Genomic DNA, 22315 nt, shown 5'->3' on the forward strand with positions numbered 1-22315 from the left:
GCTCTCAAATTGTTAGGTTAAACCGCATTTTTTCTATGCGTTCAGCAATTTGCTGTTTGCGTCATCTTTGCAACACATCCCACATTTCAGCCACAGGAGACTTTTTTGGAGCAAAGACCTAGGAAAATTCTGCATATTATTTTTATGAGGATGAAACAGACAATTCAGGACTGAAGTTTCTATCAAGTCATATTGACCATTCCTGATAATTAATGTAATTTATACATAAAAATAACCAATGTGTGAGCCACAGTCTAGTAGTTGCGCAAATACTTGCTCTAAATATTAAGTCATGTGAAAATGAGAGTTCGATCTTAATTCTATATGAGAGGAGCCGCGGCGGCACACATTAATTTTTGAATGCCGATGGGGTCTGTTAAATTCAAATATATTATATTCAAGGTTAAAAATAAAAAGTTTGCATGAACTTTCGTTTTTGCCAAGAATAGTGGGCATCAGCAATAAATGTGTGCTTAAAAATTTATCTCTTTGAAAGGGCACACGTCCATAAATCTAAAATTAAAAACTTCAAGCACTCAACGGGAGATACAATTTTTATGTGTTTGAGAAAAGCGATTTGTTGCAGATAAAGTTAGGTTTTCCCATTTTCTATTTATTTAGGTTAAAACTTTTGAAATCAAGTATTTAAAACATATTTTTAAATTTTATTTTGAGTTAGTCTCTTGCATGACCGTCACTAAACAAACAAATAGGAAAGGGAAAGCTAAATTATCAATATTTTTATGATTTATACCGATTAACTATGTGTAACCATTTTTCAGAAAATTGACTTCAATTTTATTTTGGATATAATATTGCATGCAAATATTAATTTATTGTCTTGAGGAGCATCTTCGAATGCGACGCCCCGTAGGTCTGTGTGTCTCCCCTTTGACAGGAGGCCGAGCCGTGGCCACAGGTGGAGGGGCCCTGGTTGCAATACCTGGCTGCGGCGTTTGTTTCCTCAAAGGCCGACAGAAAGAGAGAGACGTGAGTTGCCGGCGCCTCGCTCCACATGCTCCAAGCACAGTGCCATTGGATACAATAAGTTCAGTGACGGACCTCCAGCTCGCACCCTCCGCACTCCCCACGGAAAGTTTGCCCTCTGCAAGGGTGGGGAAAGTTATTGGAACAAATCAAGGTACATTTTAGCTTTACCTTAATTTTTTGTCACTTGCAATTTATTCCTGTTAAACAAGAATTGATTAAAAAAAAAATTAAAACCGGTTAGCAAAACATTTTAGTGAGTGCCATGCTATAGCTGAGAGTTTAAGGGCTATGTTATTCATTTATATGATTTCGGAGAACCAAACAGCGTGAATAAAGTCACAATAATTATCCCATAAAAATTTTGTTTGATTCTTTCGAAAACCAATTCAAAAGGAAATTTTTATCATAAAACACTGGACTCCATCATTATTTATAAAAATTTAAGATAGATATCTAAAAGACAGTTAAATCAACAAAAGGTGTCCGAGTCATATTAAATTAATTTACTTTAAAATTTTAATCTAAATCCTGTACAAAGAATAATCAAAATGAACTAAGACTCTCTAAAAATCCAGTTTTTTCAATATTTCGAGAAATTACTCGACGCGGCGATGAATTTTGACACCTTATTGCGTATCTATAGACATCTCTAACAGTGTATGGCTTGCGAATAAAATTCTGCGATATCCAGTAGGACACTTAGCTCACCGCTTGAAAATCATACACAAACAAACCCTATAGTATAGACTTCATGCTATTTAAAATTTTATAGTCTACAACACCCGGATAAAATAAGCTTTGACCCAAATTTTTTGCAGTAATTTATTATGAAAAGGTTTCCTCAACTGCACAGCAAAATTTACATGACTTTAAAATATCCGTGGTCAAAATTATTCAACAAATTATAACTGAATTATCAGTCAGGGGTTAATTGTCTTTTCTTGATAGTACAAGCACACAATAAAATAGGAATATTACAAAAAAAAGATCAAGAATAGGTAACAGAACTCGTATCAAACTACAAAAACGATATTATTTTGCCGGACAGAGCCGCAAGAAATTTTTGATGTTAATTTTAATTCAATTTTAATGTTCGTGTTTTTTCCCTCTCTTGATATCATGTTCAAAATGTATATTATTTTAAACAAGCAAAAAAGATTGCAACATTTTTTAATACGTGGAAATAATATAAATGTTTAACTTTCCAAAATGCGTAATGCCATATATATTATGTATTATAAAAGCGCGGAAATTTATATTTAGATAGGAAAGGCATTGCCATTTGTTTGGTCGTTTTCATTGAAAAGTCGATCAGCAGTGCTACGAGATTTATAATAAGGCACCTGCGCTGCTGATGCTATTGCTCAGCGTGAAAAGTTATTTAATAGAGTAGCGCGAACCGGTTATCGCGACGTCGTTTACCAACATTCCGTCAGCAAGAGTGATTACAGCCAGTAGATTGTCCAACTACCTTACGTGTAAGCTATAAAAGCAGAGAGCTAGCTAGAGCTTTAATTTTGCTGCCGACGCAACTCTTGGCGCGCTAACCTTAACACAATTCTGCCGTTTTTTCCGTCCACCTCGTTCAAAGCCATCAACCCCTTCTATTTCTCTAGCGAATGAAAAAACGAAAACACCGTGAGATGGAAAAACAAGTACGCGATGGTATGTTTTTATGGTGCATGCACACACATCAATAACAAGCGAGATAATAAGATTTAAATTGGAAATTTAATAGGCAAGAAATTCAATTTCAGGAATTAAATCAAATGAGAAACATATCTTTCTGCTTGTATTTCATACAATAAATTTTTGATTTGAAAGAAGTGTAACTATTGTTGATATAAAAATTAAAAAATCAATATTTTAAAACATCCATGAATTTGTGCTTCAAAAGTACTTAAAAACAGAGGTCTCAGCCGCGTAATTTTAGACGCCGGCTGGCTGGATGGACTGCAGCTGAATTGGCAGGCAAAATTTTTTAAAGATAATTTTAATTGTGCTTTAATGACCCCAAGGGCCAAAGACAAATTTTATTCTCTAGCACTATTTCTCGATTTTTTTTTGCTTTTTGACCCACGGATGGCGCAGCTTAGCCTAAGTCACGGCGGCTGACCCAAAATTTGCCGGCTGGCATGGCTGAGATTTCTACCAATGAATGGCAAATTTTTTTTATTATAAAAATTTAAATAAAGGATGTAGAAAATATAAATTTGAATTTAATTAGTAATAGAAATACCGATCTGAGTTGCTATGAATCTGACTAGACGTGCGCCTTTTATAAAATTTGTATTTTTTTTACGCCTTATCGTGCGAGCACTGACCTAGGCAGCAACCCGGTTTTGCTGTCAGTACAGCCGGGGGGCCGTTTTCTATACTATCACCCGTTGCGTGCGTGATAATTATGTGTGTTGCGAATATCTCACCAACCAGAATTATCTGGCGCAAAACAAAAGTAACTCGAGTGATTGGACGGCGGCCTTATTTTCTTCTGAAGCTGGAGAAATTAGCCTTGGAAGCGATCGGGTTAATTTGGCCAAACGCCTGCGACCTTGCGTCTCCCAAGCTTCTGTTCACCACGATCAAAGGCGGCCACAGGCGGCACACGTGTTTACCAACACATGCAACCGCCCCGCGCAGCCTCTAAGTGAAACTTATCATTCATATGTATAATATTAGTTAGTAAACATATATTATACATTCAATTCCTTTCCTACTCTACTGCAGCCGCCAGCAGCGCATTAAATTCCTCTCCATTAGCTCCTAGCTCAGCATCCGGATATAGATGATTGATATCCTCTGCCACAATCACTCACTTTTCCATGCTTCCAATTACCATATTTTTATATTGTATAATAGGTGCGCACACTAAATATAAACCGTTTTATAGTCCTGCCCCACCCAATGAACTATATTTTATCAAATCCTGCTCTTCCTCTCAATTTGATACTTATTTGAAGAGTAATATTTTGTTCTATTTTGTGTGATGAAAAAATGATAACATAGGATTTTAACTAACTGAAATTGAACCAAAATATTAAATAATTTTTCAGCAAAAAATATTCCTATTTATTTGTTAATGACAGAATCAGTTTTCATTATATTTGAAATATTTACCCCAAATCATGCTTCTAAATTTCTCCATCGCACAATTATATGAAATTTGGGCCATCAAAAATTCAACCACAATGTTTAAAACCCGTCTGAATTTTTTAAAACATTTGGACTGAATGAAATATTCGTTTCAGATTAACCAAGACCGTCTAGACTGACAAATTTTGTCAATTTATTTGTTCCAAAATATCAACTCATGAGCATGAAATCAGAGGTAGCCGCATTGTAGTGGAGGTTTAACAGCGGCTTTCATTGCTCATTACGAAAAATAATGATGGCAAAGAACTCACCCTCCTGAAAATATGAATGATTTTCAAATAACAATATATCTGCGGTTAGCTTTCATTGTGCTAAAATCCAACTAATTCTTAATTTTAGGAGCAGGTGCGTGCATTTGCGCCTTCACACATTTGATAGGAGCCGAGAATGTTGCTGTTAACGCTATCCAGCTTGCTAATAGCCCTTGGTGAGTACGCGAATTCATGCAGTGAACATAGAGAATGAAATAACAGCTCGCGGTAAAACTCCTAATATTATGTCCTGAAAGTCCTTGCTCAGTTATTGATTTACTCACGCATGGAACCGAAATTGCTCCGTCTTTGCGAAACACCTTTTTACGACATGGAAGGGCTAAAGTTTATTTTCCTTAGTGGCGGCCGCTGATTTCAAGGAGCCATTCAACGCGACGGCGGCCGCCAGCAGTTGCGTGCGGCCGCCCGCGGAGGCGGACGCAACTGCTCTGGCCGCTCTTTTGCGCCTTGTGCCGCCTCTACCACTTCTCGGGGGCAGCAATAACTACCAGTGCCGTCTCCACAGCCGCCTCTTTCACGAAGAGTTGAACCAGATGAAGATGTGGGCACTAAAGAGTAAGTAGCGTTTTTTATATTTGAGAAAAAAATGAAAATCTCTACGTATCTTTGGACAGAAGCAGTAAAATAAAATACGAAACATAATATTGCAATGGAATTGGCTGAAATAAACGAACGAAAACAGAAAAAAGAATTTCGACCGTGACAGGACTCGAACCTGCAATCTTCGGATCCGAAGTCCGACGCCTTATCCATTAGGCCACACGGTCTACATGTCAGTTCCACATCTGGCTACGCTTATAAACGCGGTACGGAGTTGAACGAATGCGCGAGAACTTGAGTGGGGGAAGAGCGCCAACAGTTTGAAACTTTTCTCTCCTCTCTGTCATTAGAAGACAAAAAATGAAATTCGAGCGGAACCTAAGCTTTCATAGTAAAATTGGGATGTTTAATTTAAAAATAATATTAAATTGTTTGTAAAAGCTTCTGAATTGACAAATTAGCAAATTAGCAGTGCTCATGCAGCTACCCATATTAAAATAAAAAAGTGTCAAGTTTACACTCTTTGATATCATTAAATAGAGGCCACACAGCTTTACAAATAATTTAATTTGTTTTTCCTCCACTTTTTATCAAATAAAAAATCAATCATTTTCAATTTTGTCCGAAAAAATTAGATAGATAATACCAACAGTGCGAGCGGTTTTTTACAACACTTTGGGGGAATGCTCCATGCATTATGTTGCAAAAGGACCAATCAGTGCACACTCCTCTATTTTTAACTCACTTGGCGCGCAGGGAAACTATAGCAGTGAACGTGAAAATTATTGATGTAATTCTTAAAATTGTAGGTCAAACTTTGATTACCTTTTAAGCATAAAAAATAATTTTTGTACATTCGTCCAACCTTTATGAGTCTCTATATAGGTTATTAAGAATAAAAATCAATATCTACTAAACAATTGAGTTTAACCATTGATGGTAAACACGCGGCTAGCTAACTTCCGGAGGACTGGCTAAAATTTTGAGGCTTTAGGCAAAATGGGAAGCGGCTGCGGTTTTCTGTAGTATGCTACTCTAGAGTTTTGGAAACGGGTGCTGGTTAATCCACGGAAGCCAGTTATATTTTTTTTAATTATCAACCAAATATCAACATTTTATTGGTTCGCATTGTTGAGCGTGTGCCTTGTGTGAGAATACGAGCGATGTTTGAAGATCGAATGCGGGCTGCATTGGCCCCTACATTCTCTGGCATTGCAATTACGAGTCCATTTGGATTTAAGAGGATTTCGCAAGCTCTCCGACTAGCTAGTTTGCACCTTTCAAGTATTTTGTGGGATGAATGTCAAGGCGTTTCGATAAAAGTCCCTATAATGTGGGGGCAGTAACATGAGATAGTCTTTTTTGGTCTAGAGGCTTCCTCCAATGAGGCCCGTGAGCCAATATTATTCGTTCGCGATGTTATTGTGACACGGAGTTTTCACGAGTTGTTTTTGTTGGGAAATAACAAAAGGGGGTAACCCATCTCAAAAGAGGTGAACCGATAAAAAAAAACATTTATCTAAAACGGAAAAGCACCAAATTACTATTTTAAATTTTTGCGAGAGAGAGAGAGAGCATCTTTGAATCAAAATTCATAAATTAATATATTTTATGAATAATTTGGAACTATAAAATATTTATAAATGTTTTTATACTAAAATGGTCTCTCTCTCTCTGGCAAAATTTATAAAATAATAAAATATATACTTTTTATTTATATATCAAAATATTTTGCTAAAAATTTGCACTTATATGCAAAAAATGTGCATCAAACTTCCGTGACGTCGCACTAAGGTAATAAAATTAACGAGGTGAGAAAACCCATGAGTGTGCTGCTTTCAAAAAACGATTAAAATAAACCCAAGCAGCGAACAGCTTAACTTTACTAACATACGCACAACTTGTTTCTACATAACTAAACGAGTTAAAATTCAATGGAAAAAATTTCAGTGTATGATGCCTCTAGCAAAATTGGGTCAAGTCTATTGAATGGCAACCTGGTGCACCTCGGCGACTTCGAACAGTGCGTATCTGCAGTGAGGACGCCAGAACACGTGGGAGGTGGACCCCGCATCAGGGGCAAATATTGCGCCGCTTCTGTGTACCTCGAGCCGGTTGGCGCCGGTGCGAACGGCAAGTGGCGGGAGCTGCATGCCATCATCGACCTGATGAAGTCACACGATGCTATGAGCAACGAGTACCAAAACGTAAATTTTTCCCATTTTCAATGACTGAATTATAGATAAAAAATTTTCAGAACGATCTTCACTTGCCAACATTTAGCCCCGTCCAGCTGGGCTTCTGCATTCCGGACAGCTGCGGTCACGAGGACCTGGAGGACAGTCTCAATGAGATGCTAAAACCAATTAATATTTCCTCTGGGATAGACTTTAAAGTGCGCCTGGGCCAAAAGTCGTGCCGAAATGCGGATGAAAACCAAGTCGATCGATGGACGGTCATTACTATGTAAGTTTAACTTCTATGAGCAAAAATCTCACGCCACCTTCACCAACAAAAGTTATTATTAAATTTCCAAAATTTGATTCTTATGCTGCGTTAGTCTAATTGTTCAGATTGGGAAATTTAACAGTTTGCGGCTTGTTTGACTAGAGTCGCTGAATTTTTGTTTGAATGGCGTTTTGGCATTGGGGGGATTTCAGCATTTTCGTCGCATCGCTGCTAATGTTTGCACTGGCTGGGACTCTACATGAGAAAGCGCACACAGCCGAAAACGGTGCTTTACTTCCTACGGCACATGAAGGTTTACCTTTTACTTTGAGCTAATAAATTATGATTTTAACTGTGACCTATTTCGAAAAGGAACTTTCAGACGTCTGCTTTTGGCGTTCTCTCTCCGGCGCAACTGGCGCTCCTTGGTGGACACAGACGTGCCGGAAGATGAGCTCAGCTGCCTGCATGGCCTGCGCTGCTTCGCCTCCCTCATGATCTACGTCATCCACAAAGTGGTTTTCATCCTCTTTCACCCTTTCTCCAACCGCACGGACGTTTCAGACGTGAGCCACCGCCGCACTAATACAAGTTTTGTGTTTTGTGTTTCTATAAAAGAGTGATGATTTTTAGCTCCTCGAAGGCGACTGGACGATGATCTTTAGAGCCTTCTGGAACTGGGTAGACGCCTTTGTCGTGCTGAGTGGCCTGCTCACTTCTTTCTACGCGTTTAAGAAACTGCGAACGGGCCAAAGGCTTAACATCCCAAAGATGTACTTCCAAAGATATCTCAAGTACTGAATCCAACCCCTGAAACGTCGCACCTCTGAATTGTCAAGATCATTCCAGGTTCACACCGATGGTCTTTGTGTGGAGTTTGATTCTGCAGAATCTGATGCAGCATCAGGTGTCTGGACAGAACCTCGTTAGAATCGTGGGACCTTACGTGGACAATTGCAAACGCGGTCTTTTGCCCGTGCTGACCTACACGAGCGTTTTCAACGGACTCAATAAGATGGTAAACCACCTTTAACAAAGAATGACCCCTTTTGAATGAAACCCGGCATTTGCAGTGTTACCCGCCAGCCCATCAGTTGGTCACTGACATGCACATGTACATCCTGTCACCGTTCATCATGTTGGGCATCTGGAAGTACCCCAAGAAAGCGCCGTTTGTCTTCTGCGCCACGCTAGCTGTCCTAGCCGCTGCTAAGTACTCAGTCGTGATGCAAAACCAACTCGGATCCTTCCTCTTTTACGGCATGTCGTAAGTACCGAATTAAATAAATTTCCTTGAATTGGAATTTTAATTGCTGTCTATTTTTTTCATTAAAATATAAGTAAATGACAATAAATGCCAGGTCATGAATTCCGTTCCATCAGGAACATAATTTTTCAAAGAGAAAATTGTAGAAAAGGAGGGAGGAATTGGGTAAAAAAGGAGGTGAGGTCTTGTAATTCATCTAAGTTTTTATTTCTACCTTCCAATATTTAATCCTTTTTGGTACGGTTTTTTACTTCCTTTTTCTATCCTTCTTTTTTAAATTTTGTATTTGAAATAAAATATAAACTTGCAATAGGGCAATCAATTTTATGTTGCATGTGTTGTAGAAGTGAAATTTTGAATACAATTTTTGCGAACGAACTGTTTTAGAACGGAGACAATGGTCAAATCCGCAAACATAATCTACGTGAACGCGCTGCACCGGCTGACCCCTTATCTTCTGGGTCTGGGCCTAGGGTACGTGCTGCAGATTACCGACTGCAAGCAGGTGCTGAGTAGGGTGCAGATGGCTGCCGGCACTGCCATCGCCATCGGCTGCGCGGCCTACAGCATGTTCGGCGTGTCGCACTCGTCACGCAAGGGCTACATCTACCAAGTGAACGAGGCCGCTGTGTTCGCCACCTTCCAGCCCCTGATGTGGGGGTTCGCTCTCTGCTGGCTCGTCTACAGCTGCGCCACCAAGCACGCACCAGGTAAATCTCAGTTAAAAGGAAAATTTTCGACGGTATGGGTTTTAATTATTTCACTGAATTTCCAAAAAGAGCCAAAAATATTATCAATTTCCATTCTCTTTAAAAGAAAATATTTAAGAACCATGACAAAAATGAATATCATCGGATTTCCTCATACCTTGTAAAGCAAAAATGTCTTATACACGCAAGAGTATTGATGTGAGGTCCTTGTTCACTTGTTTTTATATGAAATATTAAAAAGTGCGATGGCCGGGAATCGAACCCGGATCAACTGCTTGGAAGGCAACTATGCTCACCATTACACCACCATCGCTGATTAATTTAATGTCCTAAATTACCCACTGATAACTAGAAAATAATTGAAGTTGGTCAGATGCTGAGGGTTTCCCTGAAGTGCTTACTATATCGTTATCTTTTTAGATTCTTGTTACAAAAACAAAATATCTTCCTAGACGTCACAATAATGATATCATTTGATCCAAACAAGTCTGCAATTTAAAGAAGGAGGCGCTTATCCTGCTCCCACACTTTTTTCCATCTCTTTTTAGCAGACAATTGAACTGTGTGCGCTGATGCGTTGAGCGGAAATCGCCTCGTCAGCGACGATGGCGCGCGGGGAACTGCAACATTATCCTCAAAGGCAGCCTAAATATAACGCAATCTTTTGCTCACAGGGTGGCTTCTGCGTCTTCTCACCTGGCGAGGATTCATCATTTACTCGCGCCTCTCCTACGCTATCTACCTCACGCAAATCTACATTGTCGCGGTCAACGTGGGAAATGCTGTTCACTCTAGCAGATTCGGCGTCCACAGAATAGTAAGCAAATTTAAAAAATAAAAACTTTGTGAACTCTAAATCAAAATTTCCAGTTTGACATGAATGACATTGCGATGGTTGGAAGCGCCTCGTTGCTCAGCACCCTCATCCTGCTGCTGCCCCTCCAGGACGTGTCCCTTTTAATAAGCGGCGGATGTGAGTGTTAAAGCCATGCGTCGCTGTTCTAACTATTAACCATCTGATAATTTACAGATAAGCCCCCGAACTACTCAAAATACATAAAGCCTTCTCCAGAGGAGCACATTGAGGAAAAACAACAGGAGAGAGCGGTCAAGTGCCAAGCCGAGGAGTAAATAATAATCGCGGCAGGCACCATCCGTCCTGTTATTAGTGATTTAAGAAAGAAGAAAATGTATTTCCTCTTGCCATTAGTTGAAACTACTTTAAGTGCGTGAGACAGAACTTATCAAGTGTGGAGTGGGTACATTATTTACTCTTCTGAACTGGTCCAGGGAATTCTGCGGCCGCATAGTGCGCGCACAACTCTGGTGCACAGTGCGCGCGTGTGCGAAAATGTTCTCGACACGGGCTATCCTCTTGCGACTGAATCTCCCCTCTTTAATACTATGTATTTTTCATTATTTCATCATTTAAATGGAATGAAAAGTCCTACTTTATTTATGTAAACTGTGAAGCGTTTAATTTCGCCGTTTTTGCAATTTTGTTACAATACGGAAATACTTTTCCAGTTTCTAGCGCAGTGTGAATTTTTTATTTAAAGTAAAACGATAATTCTGGACAGCAAAAGGAATAACTAGACTTCATCCTCGTTGTTTAAAAGAGCTCGACCAGTTTTGGCGTCTGAAATGCGTTATAAGAAAGAAATAATTTTGACCGCAAATTTCCCCCCAGAATATGAAATATTATTAGAAATAAAATTAAATGATACTCAATTAAAATTTTATGCACATAATTCATGAGTCAGCCAAGGTTATTTTCCGGTCAAGAATGCAACACTCCTCGAAGGATAATTTTTTGAGAAATACAATGCATTTTCTTTCTTACAATTATAAACTCGGTATTTTAAATCAAGATTTAGAAGGGTCTGCTTTACTGCGATTTATCTTGATCAGTCTTTTTCGTCTTTTTCATTAACACCTCCCAAATCTCCACAATGGGTACAAGGTAGACGACCGTGAAATAAATTCCAAGCGCCAAGCACACGAGGAATTCGTGTAGGTTAATCTGAAACAAAATCGTCAGGAGCGGTTAGGCATGCAGGCCAACAGTAGTGTCGAGCGGGTTGACTGCGTTAGCGAAAAGGCAGGCGCTTACCACGTGGAATATGGAAAATGTGGTGGTGGAACGGACGGAGGCGATCCAGTAGAGTATAACAGGCAACTGCACTAGATTGAAGCCCAGGCTTAGCCGGGTGCACATCACAAACCAATAGCTGCTGCAGAAACGGTTCAGCCGTTCTAAAATTTAACAATTTTCTTCTGAAAAAAAGAACGGATTATTTGGATATATTTACCAGCTTGACCAGTAGCGCAGATGAAGACAAACCAACTGAGCACAAATGACCACAAAAAAGGCTGAATCAAGCCATATACAAGGGTTTTCTGGAAATAATTTCAATATATTCGAGTGAATTCCGCTGATATCTATAGGTGAGAATAAACCTCATAGTGATGAACGTAGTTCTCGCTGCCGGTTTCATAATGCCAGGCGACGCAGTAAAATGTCATCAAGCCAGCAATGCAGTTTCCCAGCCAATACATTTTCTTTGGTACCATAAATCAATCAATTTATGCGATACAGCAATAAAAAAATATCAAACCCTGTCCAAATTATATTTGCAGTTGATCTTCTGCAAGTAGCAGCCAGTACAAAGTCCAATCATGTAAGTTGGCAATCGTATTATAGCGGGAAAGAGAAGATAATTCGCTATCTTAATTGTTGATTTCCGACTTTAGTAAGAAATAAAGGAGAAAAAATATATTCGTAGTTGCTTTTAAATAAAATGCGAATTACTCGTAATTGTTGTGCGCGACCACTGGGAGGTTGTGACTCTGAATTAAGTGATATTTGTAGTAGACCACCAGGTTGCACATGAGGAATATAAAGTTGACCGACCTGGATGGCTGGTACCACAGCGCGATAACGAGGAAGGGAGCAAGTAGGTACAGCAATAAATCCGTCGTAAGATGATTTGACGTGTCATAACACTAGAAAGTGTTGCAAAACAAGTTAACCATATTATTAAAAAACATTATCATTAATTACGTTATTTGGGAAACCATTAAAACTCGAAGTAAAGGTTGCCAGGGTCCAGATTTTGCCCTGGCAGTTGGTAGATGTGAACTCCAAATAGCGCATCCACAAAGGGCCATTTAAGATAAGCGGCGCTAAGTGCGTGTATGAGAACGCAATGACGAGCAACAGTACGACGAACCTATAAAGTATAGCGCCAATCATAGTACAAATATCAAATATAAATACGCGTATTTTAAACCTTACCTGATATAGCGTTTCAGGTACATCTGAGGAAGGTTCAGATTTTTACCACTTTTGATTGTGCGGGCGGCATAGTAGGCAGTTGAAACGGCGCTTAGAAATATGAAACCGTCAACGTAGTTCCAGAACATTTTCACTAGTAGGGTCCATTTCTCGTTCATAACTCCGAATCCCTCCAATTTGTTTGTAAATGGCATCATCATCATGGCAGCGCTCTTGTGCAGAAAATAAAGCAGGATGAGGAAGAAGGCGCGCATGCCGTTTGTGCAGCCGAGGTCGTCGTGTTGCTCAGGGCGGCTCCAAAGCAATTTCCAGCAGCGACCAAGAGACAGGGACATCAGGACCCGCGCGCTTAATCTTTTTTCTGCGCAAGTGGCTAAAGACGTTTCTGAAGCCCAGCAGACCAAACTCAACAAGGTTGGCACCACAAGCAAAACTCTGTAAAAGATTTGTAACTTTCTCTCTTTAATATTTTGAGATGGAGACGCGCGTGAAATTTGTCATCACAACTTTTCTAAAAATTTTAAAACTTTAACACTTGATTAATATAATATATCTTTTGGAATATTACAACTCCATAGTTAATATCGGATCCACGCAGATAAAATTTAAATCACCACACAATAATAATACGAAAAACATTTGCGGTAAAGAAAACGATTTTTGTAGCTCACATGGCTGAAATGGCTTCGGTCGAAAGATGCGTCGGTTCATCAGTCCTGCACAAACCCTTTCTCAGGATGATTTCAGCCTCCAACGGAGAATCTGCTATGAGAGCAGACACTTGATCTGCCAGAGCAGCAACAGCATCTTTTTCATCGCACGCATCAGGCAGGCACAATCCAACGAGGAATATGTTGTTTGCCACATTGTAAAAAGTAGGCTGTCACATGAATAATAATTATTGGCTTGCAAAATAAAATCTATTCTGAAAATGTCCAGTTAAAAATTGCATGAACTTACGTCAGTTAAGTTGCCTGTGATCTGCCTTTTCGCCTGAGCTAGGTTTAAAATCTCGACGTAATTGTTGCTGCTATTTTCAGCCAATTTAAACTCGATTTCAGGTAAACAGTATTTTCCTCTAATCTGTCTCAGACGTTTCATTACTTTATGAAAATGTTAAAGCATAAAATAATATTGGCAAACCTGATTGTCTGGCGACCTGACAGACAGACACTGTTCAAAATCACCCAACTGGTCAACATTACCCCTCAATATTCCAGGGGGAATTTTCGCGTTCGCATCCAGCACTGCATGGACAATTTCAAATTATCAAATTTTTTAAGGTAGCTTTTGCTCACTTTGTAAGGCCCATAGCTCCAAACCTTCAATTGCAGCATGATAAATTTCAATTTGCCTTTTGCATTCAGCAGAACTTTCTTTGAACTCAGGACTTTGGAGGCGCAGTTTCCGACCAAAACCATTGCCACTTGCAGGAGTGAAAAGAAGTGCCCCTTTTTCAAAATTTCAATTGAAAAGAATGTTAACATTTCAACTGCTATAGTTCTTACCCAAAATGAACAAGAGATTACTGGCCACCAGGTTCATGCTTTCGCTTTGCCTGCTCAGACTGGACTGTATACTTCAATCTGCGATTAAAATTGCATTTCCCACACTCGCATGCATTTCATTTGAATTCAAGGCTGGCTTTGACTCACGGTGTGCACTTATTTCCTTTGCTGGTAAAATGCAATTTCAAAGCAGTGAAACGTCCAAAAGAGGATCGGCATCAATTGGCAAAAACCCAGGGCTCACATTTAAGCAAATTTGGGAAGGTTCAGAAGGATAAACAAATGGTCCAAAGTTGTGTAACATTGTTTGATTTTTACTCTCAAAACATAATTATTCAACTCATCAACAATTCATTGCAATTCATAAAAATAACTTGCATATCCATTAGTAGGTAGAAATATCAAAAATAGAGATTTGCTGTCGACGCGAAGAGTCTAGAGGCGTTGGATGAGGATGGAAGAGGCGCCGCCACCACCGTTGCAGATGGCGCCGACTCCATACTCTCCAGACTTGAGCGCGTGAGCCAGGTGGACCACAAGGCGGGCGCCCGACATTCCAATTGGGTGGCCCAGGCTGACAGCACCGCCATGCACGTTCACCTTGGCGGGATCAATGCCCAGCATCTTGATGTTGGCAAGCACCACCACGCTGAAAGCCTCGTTGATCTCCCAAAGGGCAACATCATCGATTTTGATTCCAGCATTGGCAAGAAGCTGCAAAATATAAATTTTTTGCTTTTAAAATTAGGATATTCTAATATTGTGTTGAAATATTCATTGGGATATTTTGTATCAAAAATTCTCAGAGAGGATAAAATTGCAGCCAAATTTTTAAGAAACTTTTGAGCATTTTTAATTTCAGGTTTTTTACTTTATCTATCAATTATTTTTAACCAGTTGTTTAAATTTAATGATTTAAAATGCAAAAGTTTGAAGATATTTGTGATTACAAGTAATTTCAAAGACGTTTTAAATTTAAACAAAATGTGCAGTTCTTTTGTACAATGTAAATTGTTAAATCATCAAAATATTTCCACAGAAGGCCTCAGAAAAAATAGTCAATATTTCACAGCCCCACATATTAAAAACACATGGAAGTCTCTCTTACATTGGGGATGGCAAAAGCAGGGGCGATGGGGAAGTCAATGGGTTCTGTTGCCGCGTCGTAGAAGCCCACCACCCTGGCCAAGGGCTTCAAGTTGTGCTTCTCTACAGCAGCCCTCGTGGCCAATACAACAGCGGCGGCTCCATCGTTAAGCGTTGATGCATTTCCAGCAGTGACTGTACCATTATCTTTCTGCAATTCATATTTTTATTCAGGACAACTCTTCTCCAGGTTGAGAGATTTACCTTGAAGACAGTCGAGAGCTTGGGGAACTTGTCAAAGTTGACTCGCGTGTACTCTTCATCTATGGTGACCTCCAAATCAGGTTTTCCTAAAATCAAAGTATCTTTTATCACTAGATTGACAATGAATAAGTTTAATAACAACCCAGTAAAACAAATTAAAAACATTTTACGTAGATAATGATAGCGTTGAATTAATGATTAACGCTAGTGCTTTACAACTAGCATTTAGTTCCTTGAATATACTTTAAGTAAAAAATAAACTAACCCCTTCCTTGAGGAACTTTTACAGGGACAAGTTCTTCCTTGATGTGTCCATTTTTGTAAGCTGCAGCGCTTTTCTTATAGCTGCTAATGGCGAACTCGTCCTGCTGCTGCCTGCTGATTCCCAGCTTTTCAGCGGTGTTTTCCGCGCAGCTGCCCATGTGAACCTTGTTGTAAACGTCAGTGAGGCCGTCGAAGACGATGCCATCAATCAGGTTGACGCCGCCATAGGTTGTCTCGCCGCGGCGCATGTAGAAGGGAACGTTGGACATGGACTCCATTCCACCAGCAACCATCACCTCCTGCTGTCCACACATCAGATTTTGCGAGGCCAGCTGAATGGCTTTCATCCCCGACGCACACACCTATGGCAAAATTACAATAAAAAAATTGAAAATATAGAACACAATAATTTAATTCAGACAAATTAGGTAAGATATGAAGCAAACAGGGTTGCAAAAAACCGCATTTAATAAAATGCAGTGCAGGGGTAAAAAGCGTTTTTTTTCTATTTTAACCAGCTTCTTGCAGGAAATATTTGCACCTATCTTCAATAATTTTCTAATTATTAGCTCATGACCTCAACTTTAAAAATTGTTAGAAAGAAATTTTTGGAGAAATTGAGGCAGCAAATGGCAATTAAAATAAAAAATTTGCACAGTAGAGGAAATTTTGACCACCTCGACCACAAAGTTTATATTTTCACACGCAAGAAATTTTTAAAAATTCACTGGTTAAAACCGATAAAAACCAGTGGTGAAAAAATGGGTGGTATAAGCAAAATAAATGCAACCCTGGTACCAAAACTTTTAAATCTAGAAGATATCTAAATTTTGGTTTTAGCAGAGAATACTATAATATGTAAATAAATAATTCATTACTTGTGTCACAATAATTCCAACATAAAATTGTATTATTTTCTTAATGAAGAAACTTTTGAAACCATTAAAAAAAGGTTTTTTAAGCTTGAATATTATTTTTTCCGTAGGGAAAATAATTTTTGCTTTCAATAATAATCTAGGTAAATTCAAACAATAATTTTCCCATGAAAAAATTGTATTCTTAAAACAGAAAAAGTCGATCTCACTTTGTTGACCGTGGTGCACGGGACACTCTTGAGCAAGCCAGCGAAGAGGGCTGCCTGCCTGGCAGGCGCCTGTCCGAGTCCGGCCTGGCACACGCTGCCCATGTAAACCTCCTGGACGGCCTCTTTGGGCACGCCGCCACGCTGCACGGCGGCCTCAATGGCCGCGGCGCCTAGACGCGTGGAAGGGAGCTTGGACAAGGCGCTGTTGAAGGAGCCCATCGGCGTCCGAGCAGCCGACACGATCAGCACCTCTTTCAAGCCTGAAGAGGTGCTGTAGCGCCTCAGCGCCTATGAAACACACATCCATTACAAAAATATGTTATTAAATTATGTAAATTATTAAAAGGTCATTACTAATTTCAATGAATCAAACCATAATTTTTCTCACTAATTGTAAGAGCACAATTAAGATTAGCAGGACCAGTTTTGAAAATAACAATATTATAATATATTAAAGAAGGCTGAAACTAATAATACCTTACGAAGTCTAATAACTTTATTTTTAATAATGAAATATATCGTTACTTTGTAAATTGCACGACTTCGGACAGTACGAGTGACGGTTTCAGTTGTGAGAAAAATATATTGCTGTAAATATCATGACTTTTTCATTTTTCATGCAGCTTACATCATAACCCCCAATTTATTACCTTTATTTAATTGCAAAACTTAATAAAACCTTTTCCAGAACTAAATCGAGCAGATAAGATAATTTTGGAACAAACATGTAGAGAGCTTTCCATAAAAATATTAATATTTATTCGAACTGTACAATAGTTTTAAATATTTTGTTTAAACAAAACTTTCGATTCAAAAACTAAAATTTTTAACTCCTATAATTTTTTTTCTGTTAAAAATTTTGTAGAAAATGTAGCTTGATACTTAAGTCCACGTTTAAAGTTTCTCACTCGAGTTTTTTAAAAGGTTTTACGGGTTTAGCATTTGGCATTTAATTTGTTTCTAACTGGCAAAAATAATTTTCTTTCCAAGGACAACATAGCAGATGATTGGCCTCGCAACAGAATCATGCCGCATTCCGCCTAACAAAATCCCAATTGTCTCAAACGAAATGGTGTCGGAATGACGAGGCAAGCAGTGCAAGCTAGAGCTCGATTTAGCACGAAATTACAACTTATTGATTGGCAAAACAAACCTGCTTGAGGTAATTGTACCGACAGGCCGCCATCGTTTTCAATCGAAAAGTAAAGAAGGAGACTTAATTTTTTTCTCGACGATCGACGAGCCCCCTTGACAAAAAAGATCGGTGAAAGCATTATAAGAGAACAACGACTGTTCATATTTTATTAACTTTTAAATTCAATTGAATCCTCCCAAAATAGCTTTGTTTTTTTACTTTTTGTAAAACTGCTGCAAATTAGCCAAATGAGTTGAAATTTTTGCAAAGTATTGCAAAACTTTAAATGACGGTCTCGTTCTCCCTTTCTGTACAACCTCGCGGACTGCCTGTTGTGGGGGCGTGGTCACTGAGCGCGAGTGTTTTTGACATTCAAGGGACCTTGGACTCAATCAGAACTTCAGCTGCATCGTCCGCCGGCTCAGAGACTGAGACACTGTGCTTCTGCTAGTCTTCAGGCGCTGCTGTAAATTTGATTCCAGGTCATTCTAGTCTGGTTCACTGCAACTATGGCCCTTAACAAGCTCAGCATTGATGCGGTGCAGCTCACCGGCAAGAGGGTGCTCATGCGGTGAGGATTTTCTTCCGATATAATTCAAAATTCATTATATTAATCGAAGCAAAATCATGTGCTATGTATTTTACAAAATCCGGCACAGCCCAGTGAAAAATATTTTCGAAAACAGATAGTAATTCTGAGAATGCCATGCTTGAGCATGTGTATGTATGAATATGTATGTGTGTATCTATGTATGTTTTTTTGTAAATTCCTGAGTATCTACATATACATACATACATACATAAAGGTCTGCGAAATTCTGAATTCAATAAACTTGCTCTTTTATAAATAAGCCTATTACAAAATTCGATAGCAAAAAATCGCCTTTCGTAATTGAATAAAAATGATGAAAATGAATATTGTCATCGCTGGTTGCAGTACATTCATTGTTCGTTGTATGTTTGTAATTTTGCGATTTCCACTTTTAAAATTGAATTTTAAATGTGTCCCTCGTCCCTCGGTGGCCTGCTATGCGGGTGGAGGTAGAGTTGTTACTAGATGTGGCCTGTTGTGAAACAAATACTGGGTTAATTGCGGCAAGTGTGAAGGTTTGCGTGGTGTACGCGAATTTAGACCTGAGTTTGCTGATTGCGGGACGCCGAATTAAGTGCAAATCGAAAAGTGGAAATTATATGCTGCGTTTACATATACATAGTCTTCAATATTACACAATTGCGAGTGTTTTACCAGTCTACTGCTCTTTTCTTCATTAATTTACATCTAACGTCCCTTTTCATATTTGGTTCCATTCAATTTAAATAAAATTAGATTACAAAAAAATTCATAAAGTTACTATTTTTCTCTCATAAGCATATTTTAAATCAATCAAGTCGCTGAGCGTGCTAAGAGATATTTTGATCTGACCTCTGATTGACCGAGTCTCGTAACAATATTTTTCCTCGCTCTTATAGCAATTATAAAAGAAAAAGAAAACATCTACCCATTTTTTTTGCATTGCGTAATAGATTATGAAAATTCTTTTGGACTAAATGCCTATCGTTTGGCACTGATTTTATTATAGAGTTGACTTCAACGTGCCCTTGAAGGAAGGAAAAATAACCAACAATCAGCGTATCGTCGCTGCCCTCGAGTCTGTCCGCTATGCTCTGGAGAAGGGCGCCAAGTCGGTGGTGCTTATGTCTCACCTGGGACGCCCTGATGGCCGCCCCGTTGACAAGTACACCCTGGCTCCTGTCGCAGAAGAGCTCAGGAAGCTCCTCAATAAGTGAGATTTTTTTATTATGCACCAAACGTTAATTACTTTTGAATCGACATAACCCCACTATTTTGTAATAAAATTAATTTATATTTTTAATGAGGAATATTTTTAACTTAGAACGGCAGGATAATCAAGCTTTCCTGCATTTGTTTTGATCTCTTTGAATGTAGATGATTATCAAAAAATTTTCTTCACAGGGATGTCCAATTCTTGAATGACTGCGTTGGTGCTGACGTGCAGAAGGCGTGTGCCGACCCTGCTGCTGGGTCGATCATCCTGCTGGAGAACCTGAGATTCCATGGCGAGGAGGAAGGCAAGTGGGTGGACGAGAATGGCGCTAAGCACAAAGCTGACCCTGAGTTAGTGAAGAAGTTCCGCGAAGAATTGCGTCAGCTCGGCGACCTGTACATCAATGATGCCTTTGGCACTGCCCACAGGGGCCACTCCTCCATGGTGGGTGAAGGTTTTGATCAGCGCGCCTCAGGCTTCCTGCTCAAGAAGGAACTCAACTATTTTGCCAAGGCTCTTGACAACCCTGAGAGGCAAGTTGTTTAAAATGAAATTGGGTTTTTGTGATAAGTTTCTCACTAGAAAATCTATTGTTATCTACAACTTATGAGAGGTTTTAATGAATTGGGGATAAAAAGGCAACTTTGAGAGAAAAAACATGGCTTCAAAGTGTATTGATATTGAAAGACATGCATGCTAGACATGCACTTTTTCCCTTCCATTTAAAAGAACAGGATACAGATACAGGGTTGAAAAGAACCGCATGTTTAAAAAAAAATGCAAGCAATATTTGCAGTTTGATAAAATTGGATAATTATTTGCCTATGTCCTGAACTTGAGCTATGGTTATGCAGAAAATTTCTGGCTGCGGGCTTGTATACTATTTTTCACGGCTAATTTGCGTGTTGTTAGATATTTTCATAACAATGAAATATATGATATGTAGACTATTTGGCCCGGCTTACTCTCCTCTTCCTCCTCAAGAAATAAATTCATAAACAATTTTAAATTTAGACCCTTCCTGGCCATCCTCGGAGGCGCCAAAGTTGCTGACAAAATCCAGTTGATTGAAAACCTCCTGGACAAGGTGAACGAAATGATCATTGGAGGCGGCATGGCATACACCTTCCTCAAGGAAATCAATGGCATGAAGGTTTGTAACTTGCTCTCGAGAGATGCTTTCTTTTCATCATCTTCAACTTTGTGCAGATTGGGAAGTCCCTGTATGATGAGGAGGGAGCCAAGATTGTGCGAAAGCTTGTGGACAAGGCTGCAAGCAACAACGTTCAGTTGCACCTGCCTGTCGACTTTGTGACCGCTGACAAGTTTGGTGAAGACGCTCAGGTTGGCGCTGCCACCCTTGAGGACGGCATTCCTGACGACTGGCAAGGCCTGGACGTCGGCCCCAAGACAAGGGAGCTGTTCAAGCAGCCAATTGCCAGGGCCAAGGTCATCGTCTGGAATGGGTGAGTGGATGAAATTTTTTTATTTTAGGTCAGCTGGCTAATTTTTGGGTCACATGGCTAAAATAATTTTAAGCTAGTGCTGCCTTCCTCCACCTCAAATTTCTCGGCTGAGGCCTTTTCATTTAATAGTTTCGGGATTCATATAATTATTCCATAATATTTTCTAGCGTCAGAAGGGCAGTTACTAGTTGTTGTCAAAGATCCGTGTTTTATCAATTCTTGCCCTCTTCATTTTAGCCCTGTTGGAGTGTTCGAGTTCCCTAACTTTGCTGTGGGAACCAAATCGCTGATGGACGAGGTTGTGGCTGCGACGGCTAGAGGCACCATCACTATCATTGGGGGTGGTGACACTGCCACCTGCTGCGCCAAGTGGGGCACCGAAGACAAGGTCAGTCATGTCAGCACTGGAGGTGGTGCCAGCCTTGAACTCCTTGAAGGTAACCTTTCTTGTTGGCCATTTTCCGTGAAGTTAATTTTTCTTCCTCTCTTAGGCAAAGTGCTCCCTGGAGTTGCGGCTCTCTCCGATGCTTAAATTGGATAGTGATCAGAAGAAATTCCCGTGCTGGTAGGACAAAATGCTAAAGCATCATGTTTTCTTTTTGTAAATGGAGCATAAATTTTGCTCCTGGTTTTCATTTTTGTGATTTGGGAACAGTCTTACTGCTACTCATGTTTACATCAAATGTTAATAAATGATGCAGTACAGTTGCAATATACTTAAGGATCGATCTATTATAATTTACCAACCATCAGGGTACTAATAATTAATACTAAACTAACATTTCTGTCCAAAACGTTTTATAATTAGAGTATAAAATTCTATTTAAATTGAAGCCTGCAACAAAAATGTTCTAAATTGCTGATTTAATATAGCTGTAAATTTAAGAAAATAAGCGGCACATTTTGAAACCAAAAGCTCAAGGTTTCAAAGTTTCTAAAACAACCTCAGATTGACCAAAGACATTTTTAATTAACTATAATTATTTTCGCGCTCTGCAGAATATTTTACGCAAAAGTGATCCTTTGCGACTGGCTACAAATGC

The 22315-nt window shown here is 39.3% G+C and overlaps 4 protein-coding genes and 2 non-coding genes across 6 annotated transcripts; 2 read left to right on the forward strand and 4 right to left on the reverse strand.

The window, feature by feature from the left end:
• The first annotated feature begins 877 nt into the window (after window positions 1-877).
• On the forward strand, window positions 878-10845 carry LOC135936725 (O-acyltransferase like protein-like). Its single transcript, XM_065479661.1, has 14 exons — window positions 878-1141; window positions 4483-4570; window positions 4755-4970; window positions 6906-7162; window positions 7213-7421; window positions 7616-7716; window positions 7776-7969; window positions 8037-8197; window positions 8253-8421; window positions 8477-8670; window positions 9058-9380; window positions 10055-10197; window positions 10251-10353; window positions 10411-10845. The coding sequence occupies exons 2-14, from the start codon at window positions 4531-4533 to the stop codon at window positions 10509-10511; spliced, it is 2211 nt and encodes a 736-aa protein (XP_065335733.1). The 5' UTR covers window positions 878-1141; window positions 4483-4530; the 3' UTR covers window positions 10512-10845.
• On the reverse strand, window positions 5110-5182 carry TRNAR-UCG (transfer RNA arginine (anticodon UCG)). Its single transcript has one exon. It is a non-coding gene; the product is annotated as a tRNA-Arg (tRNA).
• TRNAG-UCC (transfer RNA glycine (anticodon UCC)) lies at window positions 9622-9693 on the reverse strand. Its single transcript has one exon. It is a non-coding gene; the product is annotated as a tRNA-Gly (tRNA).
• A 370-nt stretch (window positions 10846-11215) lies between the features above and the next one.
• Window positions 11216-14354, reverse strand: LOC135936735 (nose resistant to fluoxetine protein 6-like). Its single transcript, XM_065479673.1, has 13 exons — window positions 14187-14354; window positions 13977-14129; window positions 13822-13925; window positions 13639-13761; window positions 13350-13558; window positions 12679-13113; window positions 12445-12613; window positions 12193-12386; window positions 11999-12128; window positions 11841-11942; window positions 11693-11780; window positions 11494-11636; window positions 11216-11403 (listed from the first exon to the last, which is right to left on the reverse strand). Exons 1-13 carry the CDS (start codon window positions 14221-14223, stop codon window positions 11269-11271), a joined length of 2022 nt encoding a protein of 673 aa, XP_065335745.1. The 5' UTR covers window positions 14224-14354; the 3' UTR covers window positions 11216-11268.
• A 125-nt stretch (window positions 14355-14479) lies between these two features.
• On the reverse strand, window positions 14480-18149 carry Acat1 (Acetyl-CoA acetyltransferase 1). Its single transcript, XM_065479733.1, has 6 exons — window positions 18038-18149; window positions 16885-17172; window positions 15802-16162; window positions 15537-15622; window positions 15295-15483; window positions 14480-14900 (listed from the first exon to the last, which is right to left on the reverse strand). The coding sequence occupies exons 1-6, from the start codon at window positions 18068-18070 to the stop codon at window positions 14622-14624; spliced, it is 1236 nt and encodes a 411-aa protein (XP_065335805.1). The 5' UTR covers window positions 18071-18149; the 3' UTR covers window positions 14480-14621.
• Window positions 18150-18420: 271 nt separating this feature from the next.
• Pgk (phosphoglycerate kinase) lies at window positions 18421-21996 on the forward strand. The gene is made up of 7 exons (XM_065479703.1): window positions 18421-18590; window positions 19600-19803; window positions 19995-20339; window positions 20821-20959; window positions 21016-21272; window positions 21510-21709; window positions 21764-21996. Exons 1-7 carry the CDS (start codon window positions 18529-18531, stop codon window positions 21802-21804), a joined length of 1248 nt encoding a protein of 415 aa, XP_065335775.1. The 5' UTR covers window positions 18421-18528; the 3' UTR covers window positions 21805-21996.
• Window positions 21997-22315: the final 319 nt, after the last annotated feature.

This window comes from Cloeon dipterum, chromosome 1 (assembly GCF_949628265.1).
Source record: "Cloeon dipterum chromosome 1, ieCloDipt1.1, whole genome shotgun sequence".
In the NCBI taxonomy this organism is placed as follows: Eukaryota; Metazoa; Arthropoda; class Insecta; order Ephemeroptera; family Baetidae; genus Cloeon; species Cloeon dipterum.

Bases quoted from the DNA above. Each gene is read 5' to 3' on its own strand.
- LOC135936725 (XM_065479661.1), top strand. From the start codon at position 4,531: ATGTTGCTGTTAACGCTATCCAGCTTGCTAATAGCCCTTG. The intron at 7,422-7,615 runs GTAAGTTTAACT...GGGGGATTTCAG, and splicing joins CGATGGACGGTCATTACTAT to CATTTTCGTCGCATCGCTGC. The intron at 9,381-10,054 runs GTAAATCTCAGT...TTTTGCTCACAG, and splicing joins CGCCACCAAGCACGCACCAG to GGTGGCTTCTGCGTCTTCTC.
- LOC135936735 (XM_065479673.1), bottom strand. From the start codon at position 14,223: ATGAACCTGGTGGCCAGTAATCTCTTGTTCATTTTGG. The intron at 13,926-13,976 runs GTGAGCAAAAGC...TTGTCCATGCAG, and splicing joins GGAGCTATGGGCCTTACAAA to TGCTGGATGCGAACGCGAAA. The intron at 11,781-11,840 runs GTTTATTCTCAC...AATTATTTCCAG, and splicing joins ACTACGTTCATCACTATGAG to AAAACCCTTGTATATGGCTT.
- Acat1 (XM_065479733.1), bottom strand. From the start codon at position 18,070: ATGGCGGCCTGTCGGTACAATTACCTCAAGCAG. The intron at 16,163-16,884 runs GTGAGATCGACT...ATTTTGCCATAG, and splicing joins CGTGCACCACGGTCAACAAA to GTGTGTGCGTCGGGGATGAA. The intron at 14,901-15,294 runs GTAAGAGAGACT...TATATTTTGCAG, and splicing joins CTGCTTTTGCCATCCCCAAT to CTTCTTGCCAATGCTGGAAT.
- Pgk (XM_065479703.1), top strand. From the start codon at position 18,529: ATGGCCCTTAACAAGCTCAGCATTGATGCGGTGCAGCTCACCGGCAAG. The intron at 20,340-20,820 runs GCAAGTTGTTTA...TTTTAAATTTAG, and splicing joins GCTCTTGACAACCCTGAGAG to ACCCTTCCTGGCCATCCTCG. The intron at 20,960-21,015 runs GTTTGTAACTTG...AACTTTGTGCAG, and splicing joins AGGAAATCAATGGCATGAAG to ATTGGGAAGTCCCTGTATGA.